Source organism: Polyodon spathula, chromosome 13, assembly GCF_017654505.1.
Source record: "Polyodon spathula isolate WHYD16114869_AA chromosome 13, ASM1765450v1, whole genome shotgun sequence".
NCBI lineage: Eukaryota > Metazoa > Chordata > Actinopteri > Acipenseriformes > Polyodontidae > Polyodon > Polyodon spathula.
Genome location: NC_054546.1, coordinates 27,184,271 through 27,202,664, shown reverse-complemented (window position 1 = coordinate 27,202,664; position 18,394 = coordinate 27,184,271). Strand labels below are relative to the sequence as shown.

At 40.5% G+C, this 18,394-nt stretch overlaps 1 protein-coding gene across 1 annotated transcript; it reads left to right on the top strand.

The window, feature by feature from the left end:
- The first annotated feature begins 733 nt into the window (after nucleotides 1-733).
- Nucleotides 734-17,668, top strand: LOC121325679 (tumor necrosis factor receptor superfamily member 1A-like). Its single transcript, XM_041268532.1, has 10 exons — nucleotides 734-1,199; nucleotides 9,221-9,326; nucleotides 9,728-9,856; nucleotides 10,658-10,807; nucleotides 11,965-12,046; nucleotides 12,226-12,278; nucleotides 12,508-12,630; nucleotides 12,868-12,902; nucleotides 13,336-13,453; nucleotides 16,925-17,668. The coding sequence occupies exons 1-10, from the start codon at nucleotides 1,134-1,136 to the stop codon at nucleotides 17,188-17,190; spliced, it is 1,128 nt and encodes a 375-aa protein (XP_041124466.1). The 5' UTR covers nucleotides 734-1,133; the 3' UTR covers nucleotides 17,191-17,668.
- Nucleotides 17,669-18,394: the final 726 nt, after the last annotated feature.

Genomic DNA, 18,394 nt, shown 5'->3' with positions numbered 1-18,394 from the left:
CATTTCTTAGTAACATTATTGTGATCTTGGGCTGCATATATAAATTTGACATGATATGCAGGGGGCGGTTTATAGATAAAAATGTGATTTTTGGCTCTGTAATAACACTATGTAACACAATTTTTGTTCCTTGGTAGTAAGTGTTATTTCCTAATTGCTTATGCCTCAAAAGTATAGAAAATGGCTATTATTCCCCACAAACTTTGCTTTTGTAAATACTGTAAATACAGTATAATCGTAAATCTCGAAAACTACTCACTTCTAAATCTTTTGTAGTCATTTTTGTGTTACTTTAGTATAAATACATGTTAATTTGGATTCATATGTCGTTTTTTTCTGACTTTATGTGAACGAAAAGACACACATTTGCCCGTTTTCCCATTGGTAATAGTGATATTTTAAAATATCACTGTCCTGGTCACAAAAGCAAAGTTTGTGGGGAATAATAGCCATTTTCTATACTTTTGAGGCATAAGCAATTAGGAAATAACACTTACTACCCAGGAACAAAAATAAATAAATAATAATTGTTACACGGTGTAATCTATTCCTAGCTACGCCCCTGACAATGTAAACGATCTGTTGGCACATTGTATCACCCGCACAACCCAAGACCGGCGTGGTTTAAACCTTTGAATCGAAAATGTGTCCGCGCAACCCACACAGTGATGCGTAAAAAGAAAAAAGTTCGCTCAATCTCAATTGCACTTCCTGATATGTAACTACATTTTTGTGACGTCAATTAACCAAACACTGAGGGCAACGATCTCTAATCGAATAACGATTAATAATCTTTCAAAGCGTTTTGTAACTAAGTTTGGCAATCTTTATCAAAATCTTTTCTTTTCGTTTTTTTGTTTTGTTTTGTGTTTATCTTTCGCTCTTGCTTGCATGTATGTCCGAGCATTGGCATTTTGCATCACAGCAGGAAGCTACAGTCTGACTGGATTTGGATTATGGAACACCCTAGTTCCTTCCTCCTGATGTTGTAGCCAGTTAATTTTTTTATTTTTTAGATTCACAATATGCTGGCTCGCTGCTTTTCAAAGTTGTAATTTTATTACCAAGACTCGACTGCCGCTGAAATGCTCCGCTGCCATCTCGGGACAGTCGTCTCCAAGGGTATTTAAACAATGGTCTGTTTCGGGTCGACGCACGCTCGCCATTCCGGAGCGTTTTGGATCCTGGTGACAGTGGGGGTAAGTGGGAGCAGGGCTCGGGGTTCACTGTATGTATAAAACGTGTGCATTATTACCGGCACTAAAGCGGCTAATTTGGCTGCTCGCAGCAGCTACACAAAACAAATTACGAGTATAACCGCCCGTTTCACATTCTGTAAACTTGCAATTGGAGTTTTAACAAAGTTTAGGTAAACTCTAAATTCAGACGATATCGGGGGGTGTCAGTCTGTTTGTATGTCAATCTTACATTTCTACCTGAGAACACCATGTTATTCCACGTACTGTAAATCAGCAATTTTACCTAGTAACGTCCTAAATACCACTTATCCAAACTATGCATAGTTATTTCTTATTCTACACTGTTCCGCGCATTCTGTTGGTACACGTCACAGCCGTCAATTTTTTTAATCGCAAAGTTTGCTCTGGTTGTGATTGACAGCAGTGGCGGTGGGGGCGTGCGCTTTTGTTCCAGTAAAGCTTGTGAAAAATTAATCTAAGAATTGAAGCCGTTCTTTATTGTGCAACTCGCTACCGTAATGAGCTCTTCACAGAACCGCGTCTTCTCCGAGTCAGGCAGGTACACACAAGGGGCAATTCCAATTGGAACTGTGCAATTCGCAATTAATTATAATTACGATGCCATTGTAGCTGAGCCTTGGCACACCTGCGTAATTGTAATTCTGACATTATAATTGATCGATTACATAGAATAATGCACGAGGTAGTGTTCTCATTTGTCACACACTACCCATGCACTATTTTTTATAATCTCTGACATGGTCTAACTTTGCTTAAGTGTATGTCTGTGGAGGACGTCCCAACCTTGTAAAACACTTTTTTTTTTTAAAAAAAAAGACCCAAATATAGCTTCAAAAAAAGTGGCAAAATATTTTGTTGTCGACTTTCACCCTTTGTGGAGTTTTGTCTGACTGGAGTTAATAGAAGAGTCAATGAGAAGTCCTCACAAATATAGAAACGCAAACGTACGTGTGTGTCTGTGTTTACTGTTCAAGTTACTGTGTTTACAAGTTACTGTTTTTGCAATAGTAAACCCGCAATATTAGGCAGGTGTTTCACCATAGTATGTAGAATATTTACTAACTGAGCATTTATCAAGTAGAAACACAAGTAGCATTAAATGGCAGAACCAGTTCCAGTGCCACATCTCCACAATGATGTACGGCACCTATAATTCCAACATGCAGTTTATTAAAGGGGAGTGCGAAACAAACAATACACAATCTACAAAATGTTATAATATGGCTTGTTTATTGATAGATATATTGACACATGTATGCTAACAGTTAAATATTCCTTGCTGTTTTGTTTTAAATGTAGTGCTGGATGTTAGAGAATGTTTTTCACGTTTTGTCCTCATTATTGAGTTCAGTTATTACTGCGAGACCAACTGACTTTCGGGAAGTAAACTATAGCAGGATATTGCTTAGTGCTCGTGGGTTGAAATAATAAGCACCCGTCCTCAGCTGGCTTTCGGGAAGTAAACGCTTTCTATAGCAGGGTAATGCTTAATGTTTACTGGTTGAAACACTAAATGCGCCACTGGGGCGGGATAGTGTGTGACTTGTACACGCCCCAGACCAAATCCAATGGTATTTGGCAGGTGCTCTGCAATTCCTCCAAAAGATATTTCAGGATATCATCGTCTCCATTAGTACATATTGAAGACGGAGTCGCGCTTTTTTTCATTCGGCATTTATTTCTAGATTTTGTTTACAGCCATTTAGGGACACAATATAGACCTACCTTTATTATTATTTGACAAAAATCGGTTATTTTCGGTTATTAAAAATAAATACCTCTCAAACACATAAATGTTCCGTTTCTATAATACAGATACAGTCTATACAAAGGTTAACTTACTGTGTTGAAGTGAGGATGTCCACACTACGAGTCCGGTAATGTAGAACTCTGGATACATTTTAGATCCGAGAATTGTGAGAAGTAACACATTTAATTTTAAGCCCATTGTCACCGTCCATTTTTTTTTTTTTTTCTGCCCACCCCTATAGTATACTATAGTACTTCATCTCAGCATACAATAAGTTATTCACATTTTTCGTAGGATTAAGCATTCGTCATGGTACTATGATTAAGGTTTGATATTTATGTAGCAATAATAATAAATAATAATAATAATAATAATAATAATAATAATAATAATAATAATTAGAACTGCCAGGCAGTTTTAGGGCTCCCAAGCCCTAGTACCCGTCTCAATGTGCCAATTTAAAATCAGCAACTTCAACTGTTCCACAGAAGAAGATTTTGAAAGTTTTTTTTTTTTTTTTTTTTTTTCAAAACTGAGCCAGGCAGCCATCTTGTTTAACGCGAGTTTCTTAAATTGTATTGCTACAGTGTCAAGGATGATGCTTGTGAAGTTTCGAGTTAGTCAAGTAAATCATTTGTCAACTGAGGCAGTTTTAAATTTCAGACCTAAACATACACCTGGCGGCCATCTTGTTTTATAAAACAACCATTTTGACATATTTGTATTCCATTGTTACTGGGACAATAACTACCAAGTTTGGAGTTTGTTGGTTAAACAGTGTTCAAAAAGCAGCAGTTTGTTGTTAGGGGCGCGTTTCGATAAGATTTGAGGCAGCCATTTTGACATTAAAATTTATCACTGCAACTTCTGCTGCAAATTTGATGCGGGTTTGGATGTTGATGATTTATGCCAAATTTCAGATCAATCGTTTCACCGATTCCCAAGAAGATTTCTAAAGGTTTTATCGAAAAATGCGTCACTGCGCCAATTACAGGGACGCAGTGGCAACATTTTTTCAGTATCTGACAGGCAATGTATGCAGCTGGTTACCTGCCAAGTCAGAACCTGATCAGTCACACAGCTTCGAAAAAGCAACAGTTTAAAGTTTTGGGAAGAAAAGAAACAAAAACAAAAAAAAACTTTAACAATAACAACAAGCTTCCCAGCCTTTGGTTTGGAAGCCTGATAATAATTAGGCAGTCGCACTCAAGAAAAAACTACTTCAATATGCATTAGTTGTATAACTGGACAGCAGTTTTATATTTAGAATACATGTTTCAGTTAATTACTGAATAAAACCGTAACGGCATAAAAAATAACTGCTGATGCCATGTTGCTGGTTTGGTTGGGTTCGTGCTCGTTAAGCCCATTGCTAAACAAATGACGCCTTGACGCAAATGATGCTTATTACGTGATACACAAAGTTGATGATTGGTCAGTGCAGTGTCTTTGCATACTGCCCGCCTTATGAAAGCAGTTTACTTTATGCAGATTTCCATTATATGAGAGTAAATGTTAAAAACGTCATGCTGATTTGAACTCGGCTCTTGCCAAGATAAGCACCAACTAAGACGTAGCTTTACAGTAAACTAATGTGATCCATCTGCATCCATTTGCGTTTCTTTCCATCTGTTGATATAGATATCTTTCTGCCTGGTGTTGATGGCTGAAGTGAAATGCTGGCTCCAGGGATCAGCTTATTTTGTCTCCAGCACATCAGCACACACAACAGCTGTGATGCTTGCTCCGGGGATCAACCACAGTGTGGTCTCCCCAGCGAATCAGCAGGACAACCTTCTGGATTGAACAACGAGGGGTGCATCTCTGGGGTCATCAATTGGGGCACCTTCTTTCCTCTGTGTTTCGTTGACTAGCCCACAACACCTCAAGAGGGCTCAACAGTGACTCTGGCATCCCAGCATCACCCCCTTCTGTCCCCCACTCAACTCAGCCTAGCTTACTTACCTGTACATCAGCATTGCTTTCTTTCTATTATGCTTGAGATCCCCATCCAGAATCTTTCCGTCTCAATAACAGCTAGTTGCTCTTCCTTTTTGCTGCATCAGATAAGTTCTTCACTGTGCGACGCAACTCTTGGCCACTGAACCTGACATCTCGGAGACACCGGATTGTAGAGTGTGCCACAAATCCTCGACAACCCACCTCCACTGGGTAAACTCAGACTCTCGACTCTCGCCATGTAGGAGGAGCTGAACTGAGACCAAGACCCCCTCTTCTATGCTGAACTTGCCCCATAATATCAGTGATTTGAAGGGCAGCCTTAGCATATTCCTTAGCTTCCTTTGCTGCCCATTTTCTTTCAGTTTTTAACACAGGTGTTGCCTCCCTTACGCATTTGTTGCGTGAATCTACTAATGTCATTTCCAGTCAGACTTTGGAGCACTTAAACTCCTTGGTTAGAGCAGACTGGTAGCTGCAGTATTCCTTTACCATAAATTCCCACTCTACTGAGGCAGCATGGGGCTCCCAACCATTTCCTGACATATGAACTGATTAAAGCTTGCATCTTCTCAATTGTTGTTAAGGAAACCTCGTACAGAGTCAGTGGACACAGCAGTCTTGGCAGTAGACCAAACTGAAAACACCAGTGTTTCAGTTTGGCCAGTAAAGCACTGCTGTCTATGCTCTTCAACCTTTCCACTGCTTGTTGTCTAACTTCTCCCACATGGACTGTGTCCTTTAGATCCCCGTTGTACCATCTCCCTAGACTTTTCACTAGCTTCTCAGACACTTTTGGTATTGCCTCACCATTAATGTAGAACCTTTTATCTACTTCTTTACCTTTTAATTAGAGGGCTAAAATTGCATTTGTGCCCATTCGAGGTTATTGGTTAATTTGCCTAATAACCGATTAATGCAGGTTACTGTTGTAGTCATTGTTGTCATGTCATCCATGTATGCTCAAATTGGTGGTTGTCGCATTCCAGAAGCCAAGCGTTCTCCTCCCAGTACCTATTTTGATGCCCTAATAATTACTTACATTGCCATGGTAAAAGCCAGTGGAGAAATGGTACATCCTGCCATTATTCCAACTTCTAGGCACATGATAGGTGGGATGTCTGAAGGAATTGACATAGGCTCCTGCCTTTTTTAATCTGTATGTGTTTCCTCCAAATATCTCTCCAGCTCAATGCTTTTAGTATGCCATTTTTCTCACTGGTGAATATCTTCTTTACAAATTTGAATGGATCTTTATAAAAGTTAGTTCTCGCATGCTCCTTTTTGTTGCGTTTTCTTAGGCGCTCAGCTCTGCACAGTGTTACAAGCTTATCTTTTATGACCTTTTGTGTCCGATTGAGTCCCTTCTTCTGACTTTGTTCTGCTCTTCTCCATTGCTTCCTCAGCTGCCTCCTTTCTGTAACTAAGCATTCAATCTTCTGCTGCCGTCTAGACTTTCCAGGAATAGTTTGTACTTTTTCCTTCCTTTTTTTAAACTCCAAACCTCTTGCTTCTATATGCGTAGATGATGTCACCAAATTTATCCAGCTTCTTTTCAACTGTTCCACTTACCTTTCCAAAGTAAAACAGAGATACGTGTTTACTGTGTCCCACACAGTTTTCTCGCAAGTTCTTGGCGAGTTAACGCCAGGCTTTTTTCTCTTATGCTGGTTTGTCTGACCAGTTTCGTAAGGATCATTAGGTTCATCGCTAGTTGTATCCATGCAAGTCCTCCTCACGTCTATAACAGGGGTGCTGATATCCTGCGAACTGTGGTTTGCTTCCTGTCGCTGGATTTCATTAGACTGACTTGACTGACTTTGTAAGAAGTACTGATCAATGCGAGGCCCTTGTCCTTTCTTCAAGCATTTCATTCTCCCTTGATGAATCTTCAAACCCCTGACCGTTGTCACCTTGCTCCAGCCACAGACACAAACCTGGGGTTCCATGTCTTTACTAACTGCAGATCTTGAAGTAGTCTTTTGTGAAGTACTGTGGCAAAGTGGCTGGTGAAGGGGGACCGGTGTAGCAGTGATGCAATGCAGGAGTGACAGGCAGACAACGATATCCAGTGAAAAAGTGCTTTTATTTGGAATCCAGGTCTGGTGATCGTAAAATAATAAATCCCCGGCTATACACAACAATGTGTAAAGCGCGGGGATAGCAATAACAGGGCACAGTCCTGAACAAAAACAAACACACGGTCACCAGTCCTGGGTGAGTGCAGTCGTGCTGGTGCTGAGTGAAAACAACGGTACTTCGTGACGATAGTGCGGTGGTGCTCCGGACAGTGCTGACCCTAGCTGACAGCTCCGGAGGTGTGCTTTAACTATCTAGAAGTGAAGAACAGACAATTAACAGGACAAGCACAATAACACACAACACAAATTATTTTACACACACTGAGAGCTCCTCTATCAATCCTTCTCTCTCTCTCTGATCGTTTAACCCAAACGAAGGGGAAGATCAGCGTTACGCTGGCCCCTATATGTAATCCTGCATGATATCTAGGTAAATGGTTGCAGCTGCCTTATTACTTGCAGCTGTGTCTCGTTTACTTTTCAAATCAATACGGTCTTACAACAGAGTCTCGCTTCTTTCCAAGGCTGACCCACTTCTCGGTCCCGAAACGAACTGTCAGGCCAGCCCTTCCAGATACTTCTCCTCTTGTTCTTTAGCGCCCTCGCAGGTCGGGAGGAAGATTTATCACCAGAACTCATATTTCTGTCACAAGTACTCTCCATTCTCATATCCATTTTCGTTCCTTAGTCATTAACTCTGTTATCCAGCGTTTAGTGATATTCCTCCCCACTCTCACAGACTCTAGGGGTATTTTTCTCTTTAATGTCTTAGAAGCCTTGGGTGGGTGTCTCCAGCATCCTGTTTAACTTTGAAAACATTGAGCTGGATACTGCCGACAAGGGTAGCTAACCCTTGCCAGCCCCAATGGGGTCTCTTTCCTTCTGTCAGCTGTCTCTCCATGCTATCACGAGGTCTTTCCCTTGTTGCTAGCTACACTATTCACAGCAGTCACTGGATGTATCCAGATCTTCATGATTTCCGTTACATGAGAAAACAAAGTAGTGCTAGAGAATGATTGACATTATTTAAAATATACTGCTAAAACCCATGTTTATCGGTTTAAAGAAATAAAAACCAAATCATGTAAATAGATCTTCGGGGTGTTGTGTTTTTTTAGTTTTTGGTTATTTGGTTATTATTGGTTAAAACCAAAAACTTGAAGCTCTACATGTATATGATAACTGACAAAAAGTGGAGGGGCAAAATATATACTTTAAACCCCCCATAGTCAAAGTTGGCGGGGGGGGGGGGGGGGGGGGGGGGGTGTGTTAGTGGTACCTGTGTTATTATTGCTCGGTTATTTAGAATAAAGTAAACATGTCATTATGTGTAGTTGTTTGTTACTTTTAGTGTAATTGTGTTCACAATTACTGCAGCTTAATTGTAATTGAATTGCATAGTAATTGTAATTTCAGCAAAGCATTCTGCTGTAATTGTAAGTGCTCAGTGCTGCTTCCTCTCACAGTGGAGTGCTTTCTTTACTGCCTTGACAGTTTCCGGTGAAAAGATTTAATGTGCGATTTGTTGCGACAGTGAAGCACAGTGCTGGTACTGGGATGTGTATAGTTCTTATTGTGCTGTCTATATATAGCTTACAGGAGTATGTGTACCTGCCCAGTTAAACCTACGCGAGACAACAGCTACCGATCATCAGCATTTCTATCTCTCTCTATCTATCTATCTCCCCTCCCTACACACACAGTGAAGAAAAACATGAACATACTACACACACTCACACACAGATGGTGTTGTTAGTGTAAAATGGCTTTCTAAACTTTTTAGAAATAATTACCTATAGTTGGCACAAGGGGCAGTGGCCAGTGGCCATTTATTCTGCTTGATGGATGTTGGCAAGCCTTCCTCAGAAAGATCTAATCTTCTTCTTGTTTTTCTGCGTCTTGGAATCTGTGAGCTAATCAGTTCTCAGTTACAAGGCCAGGCCTGGTCAGTACTTCTCCTTTCTCCTTCTCTTCTTGGACTGTGTGAGTATCTGCAGTGAAACAATCATAGGAAGTGGAGGATGTGGAAACTTCCTGTTTTTTATTTCCACTGCACACTGTCCATTTTAATTTTGACTGGGAGGACACTGGCACTTGTGTGACTTTCACTGTATTAAAAACAGGAATGTATAATATTATTGGGATATAATTGTATACCACCACTTTGCTCAGATATTCAGTGTAACTCTCTCTCTCCCCCCCTCTCTCAGCTGCTGTGTTCAGGCGTGGTTGTGTCAGAGTCCGCTCCCCAGTCTGCAGACTGTAAGTCTCACGAGTATGAGCATGAGGGATACTGCTGCAACAGGTGCCTCCCTGGTGAGTGATTACCCCTCCCTGTGCTGCAGAGACTCCTCTACACTCACTGAGAGAGCTGTGCACCCCCTCCCTGTGTGCTTCAGAGACTCCTCTACACTCACTGAGAGAGCTGTGCACCCCCTCCCTGTGTGCTTCAGAGACTCCTCTACACTCACTGAGAGAGCTATGTGCGTGTGTCAGTGTCTGTTTGTGTGTCTGTCGATCAAGCTGTCTGTGTGTGTGTGTCTGTCTGTCTGTTTGTTTGTGTGTGAGTGTACGTATGTGTGTCTAGACATGTGCCTCTGTCCTGTATGGGTGTTTGAGTGTTTGTGTTTGTGTGTGTGTGTGTGTGTGTGTGTGAGACTGTGTAAGTGTGTGTTTGCTGTGTTTCATTGTGTTCTCTGATTTTATATTTTGTTCAGGATACAAGATGTCCAGCCCCTGTCCCGGTCCCAATATGACCACGACCTGCATGCCATGCGCTGAAAAAACCTTCCTCGCTATCAGCAACTACAACAGAAACTGCTTCCGCTGCAGGAAGTGCGACAAACGTAAGAGCCCCCCAGAAACAAACACAACAGACACACAACTTGTAAAGTTGCCATTGCTTGTGTTGCTGTGGTCTGCTAATCACTTGGTTTTCTAATGGGTGGCACAGTGGGATTGGAATGGGATTACACTGGGATGTGTTTCTAATGGGTGGCACAGTGGGTGGGACTGGAATGGGATCACACTGGGATATGCTTCTAATGGGTAACACAGTGGGACTGGAATGGGATCGCACTGAGAGATTTCAAAATCTCTCTGTGTTACCAGTGAGTATGGATCCCAATGGGCGTCACAAAATGGAAACCCTCTCACTGTGCTTCCATTCTACCAATAGCAGCCTCACCCCATTGCAGCTGCTACCACTGACCTCAGTAGTATACACTACTGTTGTGGTGTCACTGTCTGTGTGTCTGCCATTAAAGCTCATTTAGGGTATAGTTAGTAAACTGTGATCCCATTCTACCAGCCTCATCCCATTGTAACTGACTTGTGCTACCATTGCCACTCGGTATATTACAGAGCCACTGAAGTTCATTTGGGAAGGGTATAGTTAGCACACTTTGATCCTATTCTTCCAATGGCATCCTCATCCCATTGCTCTATGTATTGCCCCTCAGAATATTACAAACCCAATGCATTGTCATTGTAGTGCATTGTGATTGTGTGTAATGGCATTGTGTTGTGTGATTGTATGTAATACTGCTGTGTGATTTTGTGTAATGCTGTGTTTTGCGAGTGTGTGTATTGGTGCTGTGCTATGTGATTGTGTGTAATTTTGCTCTGTTGTGTTGTGCTCCCTGCAGTGCTGAATCAGGTGGAGGTGGCTCCCTGCAAGGGTGACATGGACCGTGTGTGCGGCTGCCCTGACTGGCATTACAAAGTGCGACAGAGGGATTCATTTAATTGTGTGAGGTGCCAGACCTGTAGCAGAGGATCGGTCATCGCAAAGCCATGTGAGTACACACACTGTCACACACCCTGTAATTACACAAACAGTCACACTGTCACACACACCCTGTGAGTACACACTGTCACACTGTCACACACACCCTGTGAGTGCACACACTGTCACACTGTCACACACACCCTGTGAGTGCACACACTGTCACACTGTCACACACACCCTGTGAGTGCACACACTGTCACACTGTCACACACACCCAGTGAGTGCACACACTGTCACACACACCCAGTGAGTGCACACACTGTCACACACACCCAGTGAGTGCACACACTGTCACACACACCCAGTGAGTGCACACACTGTCACACACACCCAGTGAGTGCACACACTGTCACACACCCAGTGAGTGCACACACTGTCACACTGTCACACACACCCAGTGAGTGCACACACTGTCACACTGTCACACACACCCAGTGAGTGCACACACTGTCACACTGTCACACACACCCAGTGAGTGCACACACTGTCACACACACCCAGTGAGTGCACACACTGTCACACACACCCAGTGAGTGCACACACTGTCACACACACCCAGTGAGTGCACACACTGTCACACACCCAGTGAGTGCACACACTGTCACACACACCCAGTGAGTGCACACACTGTCACACACACCCAGTGAGTGCACACACTGTCACACACCCAGTGAGTGCACACACTGTCACACACACCCAGTGAGTGCACACACTGTCACACACACCCAGTGAGTGCACACACTGTCACACACACCCAGTGAGTGCACACACTGTCACACACACCCAGTGAGTGCACACACTGTCACACACACCCAGTGAGTGCACACACTGTCAGGATTAGCTGTTTGGTACGCTGCAATCAGGACTAATTTAGTACAGACCTGTAGGATTTGCTAGACTGCATTTTAGTCTACTTCTTGTGGAGTAAGTCACTGATACGCTGCAATTGACCACAGGGGTTTTGCTGCAGGACTACATCCCCCAGAATTCTTTGATGTTTTTACATCCCCCGTTCATTAACACCTTCACAATATCAATGACGGGACCTGCCTGGTTAGTATTCAGGTGAAGCTGTATGCAGAGACCAGTCTGTCCAGTAATCTTCAAGCCCAGTTTCCTATGCAGATAGAATTGATAGATTTATTTATGTGTTATGTTTTCCAGGTTTAGAATACAGTAACACTGTTTGTAAGTGTTCAGAAACCTACTTCAGAGATGGAAAGGGAGACTGTCACCCGTGTTCAGAGTGAGTTCAGAATATCACCTTTCACTGTCTTCTAATTTTATATAAACAAATAGAAGTGAACCTGTCCCGTCGACCCCCTTTCCCTGTCTCTTATACAAGACTACTGTCTGTCTCCTCACTAATATAAACTAATCTAATCTGTCCACTAGTATAAACCACATTTTCTCTTGTTTTTGCAGGTGTGACGGGGGGTTTAACTGCACTGTGCATTGTCCCAAACCAAACCAGCCTGGTAAAAAAAAATAAAAACAACACCTGTTTGTCTTCTGTATGAATTGCATTTTAACTGCAGTTTGAGACCACTAGACTGCACTAGAATTGCATTGGAACTGCAGTTTGAGACCACTAAATTAGACTGCACTAGAATTATATTGGAACTGCAGTTTGAGATCGTTGTTCTAGACTGCACTAGAATTACACTGCAAACTGTACATTAACCTTGTTCTGTATTTCATTTTCAGACCACAAACCCTGGATGATCATCGCTGTTGTGATGAGCTGCCTGTTAGCTGGTTGCTTTGTTTATGAAGCTGCAAAAAACAGCAAGAAAATCTTACAACGGTGTAAAAAACCATATGCCAGTGGTATGAGCAAGGGTTTTCTGTGGGGCTATACAATAATATTGAAGGGTGTATATAGTGACTGCTGGGGTTGAATGTGATATTACATGACAAGCATTGAGATCTGTAGCATCGAACTCACTCGTTAGAGTTATATCTAATTTCAGAGACCCATAGAATACCTTACAGCCCAGCTGGGGTACATTCCTACTGAACTGTATCTGTGTATTTTAAATGTGTTTCTTTTTTTGTATCCTGCAGTAAATATGGAGCAGAACATATTCTCAACTTCTGAGGTAAAAATACACTGTAAATTTACAGTATAATCGTAAATCTCGAAAAACTACTCACTTCTAAATCTTTTGTAGTCATTTTTGTATTACTTTAGTATAAATACATGTTAATTTGGATTCATATGTTGTTTTTTTCTGACTGTGAACAAAAAGACACATGCTTGCCCGTTTTCCCATTGGAAATAGTGATATTTTGAAATATCACTGTCCTGGTCACAAAAGCAAAGTTTGTGGGGAATAATAGCCATTTTCTATACTTTTGAGGCATAAGCAATTAGGAAATAACACTTACTACCCAGGAACCAAAAAAAAAAAAAAAAAAAATTGTTACACGGTGTAATCTAAAAGGATGTAGTTATGTACGCTGTGCTAGTTTTGTTTGGGAGAGGATCTCTTAAGAGCTGACTGTATTTCTGCCTTTTTCTTTTTCATGCAGTTAGTTCCCAGCGTGCAACAAACTGATCTACCCTCCCCTGTGCATGAACGAACCTGCCTCTCCATGCCAGACAGTGCGCCAGCACAGCTGCCAGATTGTGTCCCACAGATAACAAACAGTGAGTGGTTGTTTCAGTGATTGCCTGTGGTTGATGGAGGTGTCTCGGTGCTTGCCTGTGGTTGATGGAGGTGTCTCGGTTCATGCCTGTGGTTGATAGGGGGGAAGGTGTTTGAGTCAGGGTTGGGTGATTTAAGTCGATTTTAAGTCAGGATTTAAATCACTTGATTATTTTTCTTTCACTAACTGTTTTATATAGTTTGTCAAGGAACATACATGAAAAGTATGTTTTAAAACACTTTTACTAACACACAAATATCTTAAACTTTTCCTGTCTATGATCTAAATTGTAATTCTTGTAGTTCTGTTATCAAGTAATTGTGAATTCATATTTTCCAGTTCTGTATATTACCCCAGTCTGCTAAGAATCTTTCTGGAACCCATTTGCTTATAAACTTGAAATAAACTCTTTCATGTTTAGTTGTTTTAGAAATTATTTTGTAAACAAACATGATGCCTCAGGCCAATATGACCCGAGATATCCAGGTAGCTTTGCATACATTAAGAACATGCTGTCTATTATTATTATTATTATTATTATTATTATTATATTATTATTATTATTATGTCTGAAATTGGTTGTACCTGTCTGAAGAGATGTTTCTAAAAAGGGCTTAAATACAATGTAAAAGCAGGGAATCTCATTTTGTAATTACAAGTTTTGAATCTGTGTCTCCCCGTTTTTAAGTGATATCTGACAGTCTAAAATGTTATTTTAGAATTTTCAAATTTTGACTCATCGGTCCATAAGACCGACTTCCACTCCTCAAACGTCCAGTTTCTGTGTTTTTTGGCCCAGGCAAGTCTCTTCCTCTTATTCTGCACTCTTAACAATTGTTTCTTTGCAACAATTCTTCTAGTTAGGCCAGCTTCACGCAATCTTCTCTGAACAGTTGATGTTGAAACATCTGTACTTCTAGTAGCATTTAGCTGAGCTTGTATTTCAGGGGTAGTTAATTGTCGGTTTCACAGACTTGTGACTCGAATTAACTTGTTCTCTGATTCTGAGGTCACCCTTGGCCTGCCTGACCTTGTTCGGTCCTCATGAGTGCCAGTTTCTTCACATCGTTTGATGGTCTTGGCCACAGCAGTTACAGACATTACATTACAGAAGTTCTGGCGATTTGTCATAAGGATTGACCTTCATTTTTTAAAGTAATTACTTTTTTCTTTGTTGAACTGAGTGTATTTTGCCATTTTCTGCTCCCTTACATTCAGGAATGACAAACTTGTGCCTATGCTACCTATATTTATAGTAATCATGGACCCTCACCTGTTAACAATAATTGGTGACAAAAGTTTTATTAGGTTACATGCTACTTAACTCAGAGAACATCTAACAAATACACTTTTATACTTAGGCCAGTGTTCTAACACCGTGTTATACACATTTCAGACTTTTAACTGACTTGGGCTTCAGACTGAAATCCCCTTGCTTTGGGTGACCATTTCATTGAAATTGACAAGATTTACATTTTCATTTAAAAATTAAAATTTTGAATGCAATTTACTTATGATTATCAGCTTATATAAGTACACGTATCATATAATGAAATATTAAGTGTTTATAGACAAGTTTATATAGTTAAAAGCATAGATAATCATGGAATACCTGGTTTCAAGCATGTGTACTCAAACTTCTTTGACTGGTACTGTAGATACACGTAACTGAGCAACTCTAATGGTTGTGTCTGGAAAACCAGTTTCTGAAAAAAGCACTAATTTCATTAGAGTTGTTTGAAAAATCCCTACCATCACTACAAATGCGTCTCAGTCTTAATAACTGGGAGTGTGGAATGGAGTCATGCCAAGCTTTACGATGTGAAGAGTCGTATCTCAGGTATGATTAAGAGTCAGTTTCTTTGTAGAAAATAGTGGTGTTTGATAGAATTAGTAGTGATGGTGATGTCTAAAAATTATATTTTTTAGACATGTTCCATGTATAAAATAAAATGAATGAAACCATTTAATTCTTCATTAGTGTTAATTCATATGCTGAATATGTGATCAATTTAAAGATATGTGAGAGGTGTATTTCCTCTATACTCTTGAAAAAGTTTATTTTCAATCCATTCTATAAAAAGGCCACATTTTAGTTCTTAAGCGCACATCTATAAAAGTTGTTAAAGGAAAAACTATTCAAAGAAATGGTGGTTTACAAGCAGTCAAGCACTTCCTTGGTAAACGGAGCAAAAAAAAAAAAAAAAAACTGCAACCAGTATTCTTGTGAAACTTGCAGAACTTGTCTGTCTTTGAATTGTTTACAGAAATCTCCATTAAAGGAAAAACAAGTATAAACATAAAGGATGTATCATTGCATCATTGGGATTGTAAAGACAAGGCTGTGCTGATGCAGTAACCCTAGTTAAGTGTGACAGGGGATTTTCACTCTTACGCACATTAAAATGTTGTTAACGTGACAATGCGTGATGCAATAATGATGTAATAATAATGGCTGTGATGAAACTCCAGAGTCTTTTTAGAAGGCAAAACATATTGTAGTTCACATTTAGGATGCCACAATGATTAAATAATTTGCTTTATTATGTATTCATTTAAGATGTTATTATGGATTTTCTTGTGTTCATTGCATCTTGTAAAGCGCTTTGTGATGGTGTTCCACTATGAAAGGTGCAATATAAAATATATCTTGATTGATTGGTGTTATTACTAATTTGGTTTGGTATGTGACTATTCACAAACCACCATTTGCAACATCCTAAGAACGTTACATTTATAGTATCTGGAGGTAGAACTATAACTACGGTACTGTTCACTTTTTCATAATTTGAAAAAAATCCCAAAAATCTATTTTTAAATCAAAAAAATCAGATTTTATTGTGAGCACTATTGTCATCTATGCAGAGCCTAGTACTTTTCTATATTTCCAATTCCACAGCAAAACAGGATAATTGCTGTCTCAACACGTCACTATACAGAAATCTCAGTTTGAAAAGGGGACCTGCCCCTTTGTTTCTAGATCTAATGAACTGAACTAGATTTACAGCAGCTCCTATTTATGCTTCAAGTTCTCATTTGCTTGTGGATCAGGATTTGTGCCTTATTGTTGGTGTCGGTAGCTGCGTGCCAACCTTTTCCCAGCCGTGTCTTAACATAATTTTCACTTAACTTTTCTCTTAACTTAATTTTCACTTTCAACAACGCTGTTGTTAACAGCGCAATTTTTATTTTTTTTATTTTTTTTGCTTTTTACCATTTTGGGGTTTAATAAAACTAGTAATTTTCTTACTGTATATAAAATATATTATTACAGTTCACTTTTGTCATTCAGTTCCTGGAACAGAAAAGCATTTTTTTTATTGTATGTGTTCTATAGATTGGCAACAAATATTTTAAAAAGTTACACGGTTCATCATTGCAAACTGTTTAAATCCGGCCTGTCAGACAGAAGGTTCCGGATGTGGGTTCCGGTCTAGCTGAGCTTAACCCTGCCCTGCTCTGCTCCCCGCAGGCCCGGAGTTCCTGTACGCGGTGGTCAGTGCCGTGCCGGTGAACCGCTGGAAGGAGTTTGTGCGCAGACTCGGCCTCAGCGACCGGGAGATGGAGTGCGTGGAGCGAGACCAGCGCTGCTTCCAGGAGGCCCAGTACGAGATGATGAAGCTGTGGAGGAATAAGAAGAGGGCCCCTCAGCAGAGTGTGATCATGGGGGTGCTGAGGGGCATGGGGCTGGAGGGCTGTGCTGAGGAGCTTAGTGCTGAACTCAAGTGGCAGGCTTAGAGCCAGAGCAAGACACAGAGCACATGCACCACAGAGAGACCACCGCTAAGCTTCATCACACTTTACAGGGTTGTAGCTGACCAAATAATTCCAGACATTTTTACTTTTTCTTTAAATTTGCTAGCTGGTACTACACCAGGTTAAAGAAATATCTGTTTGCAACCCATGCTTCCAGACATTCACTAAACTAAACTAAACTAGCAGCTGCTTCCCCTGTTGATTGACATGCTTTCCACCAGTAACCTGCTTTGAGCCCGAAGACACTGCTGAGGTGAAGTGACCCAGTAAGTGCTGCTCCAACAGATTTCCTGAGAGTAAGGCATGGAAACTGAGACATTTCTTTAACCTAAACTAGTAGCAGATATCATAGCATGGGAGAATGTTGTGCTATAAAACAAATACACCCTGATTCACAGTAGCAGTAAGAATACCTTTGCTTTGATCACATTGTTATTATTATTGTTATTATCTTTTCTCATTGAAAAAAAAAGAAAACTCAAAAGAACAGTTTTTTGATAAAAAGGTGCTTATTAATTTCAACTTTATAAGTCAAGTTTCCTTGATATTTAACAGCATTAAAGCCTAATGGTTAATATGGTGGGACTGGGAGCCAGACAATCAAAGTGGGATTTGAGTTCAGACCTGGCTCTTCACCTTGTTTGTCTTTTTTCTATCCTATTGTGTTGCGCATCTGTTTGATCCATTAACATTCCATCCAGGACTTCACAATGATCATTTTATTCATCAGGACATTTACAGGAAGAGACAGAACTGCAAATTACCACTTGGCATCCGAGTACAGGGAGTTAGCCATCGCAATCCTAATAACACAAGCATATCAACAGAACCCCAATTAATCTTCTACTTTTCATAAGGTGCTTTTTTGTTTTTTAAATCACTACAGTTCTAGCTATTGCTTAACACTTAACTTGTGAGGTGAAAAAATAAGTTCAAATATTTGTCAAATTTGTGATAAATGCCAGTGTCAGCATAACGGATTTAAGAAGAATCGCACTCCTAAGTGTGCTTTCTGAATGTAGAACCCCCAGTAGCTTGCCACACTTGAGTGAGCACTAGCACTCTAGTGCTCTTTCTGAATGTGACGGTAAGCATCTGTTTCTGCTCGTGTTTGCCGAGCGGATCTTGCAATGTTGTACAGGGAGTTAAACACTCAATAGAGCTCAATACTAACAGAAGCTTGATA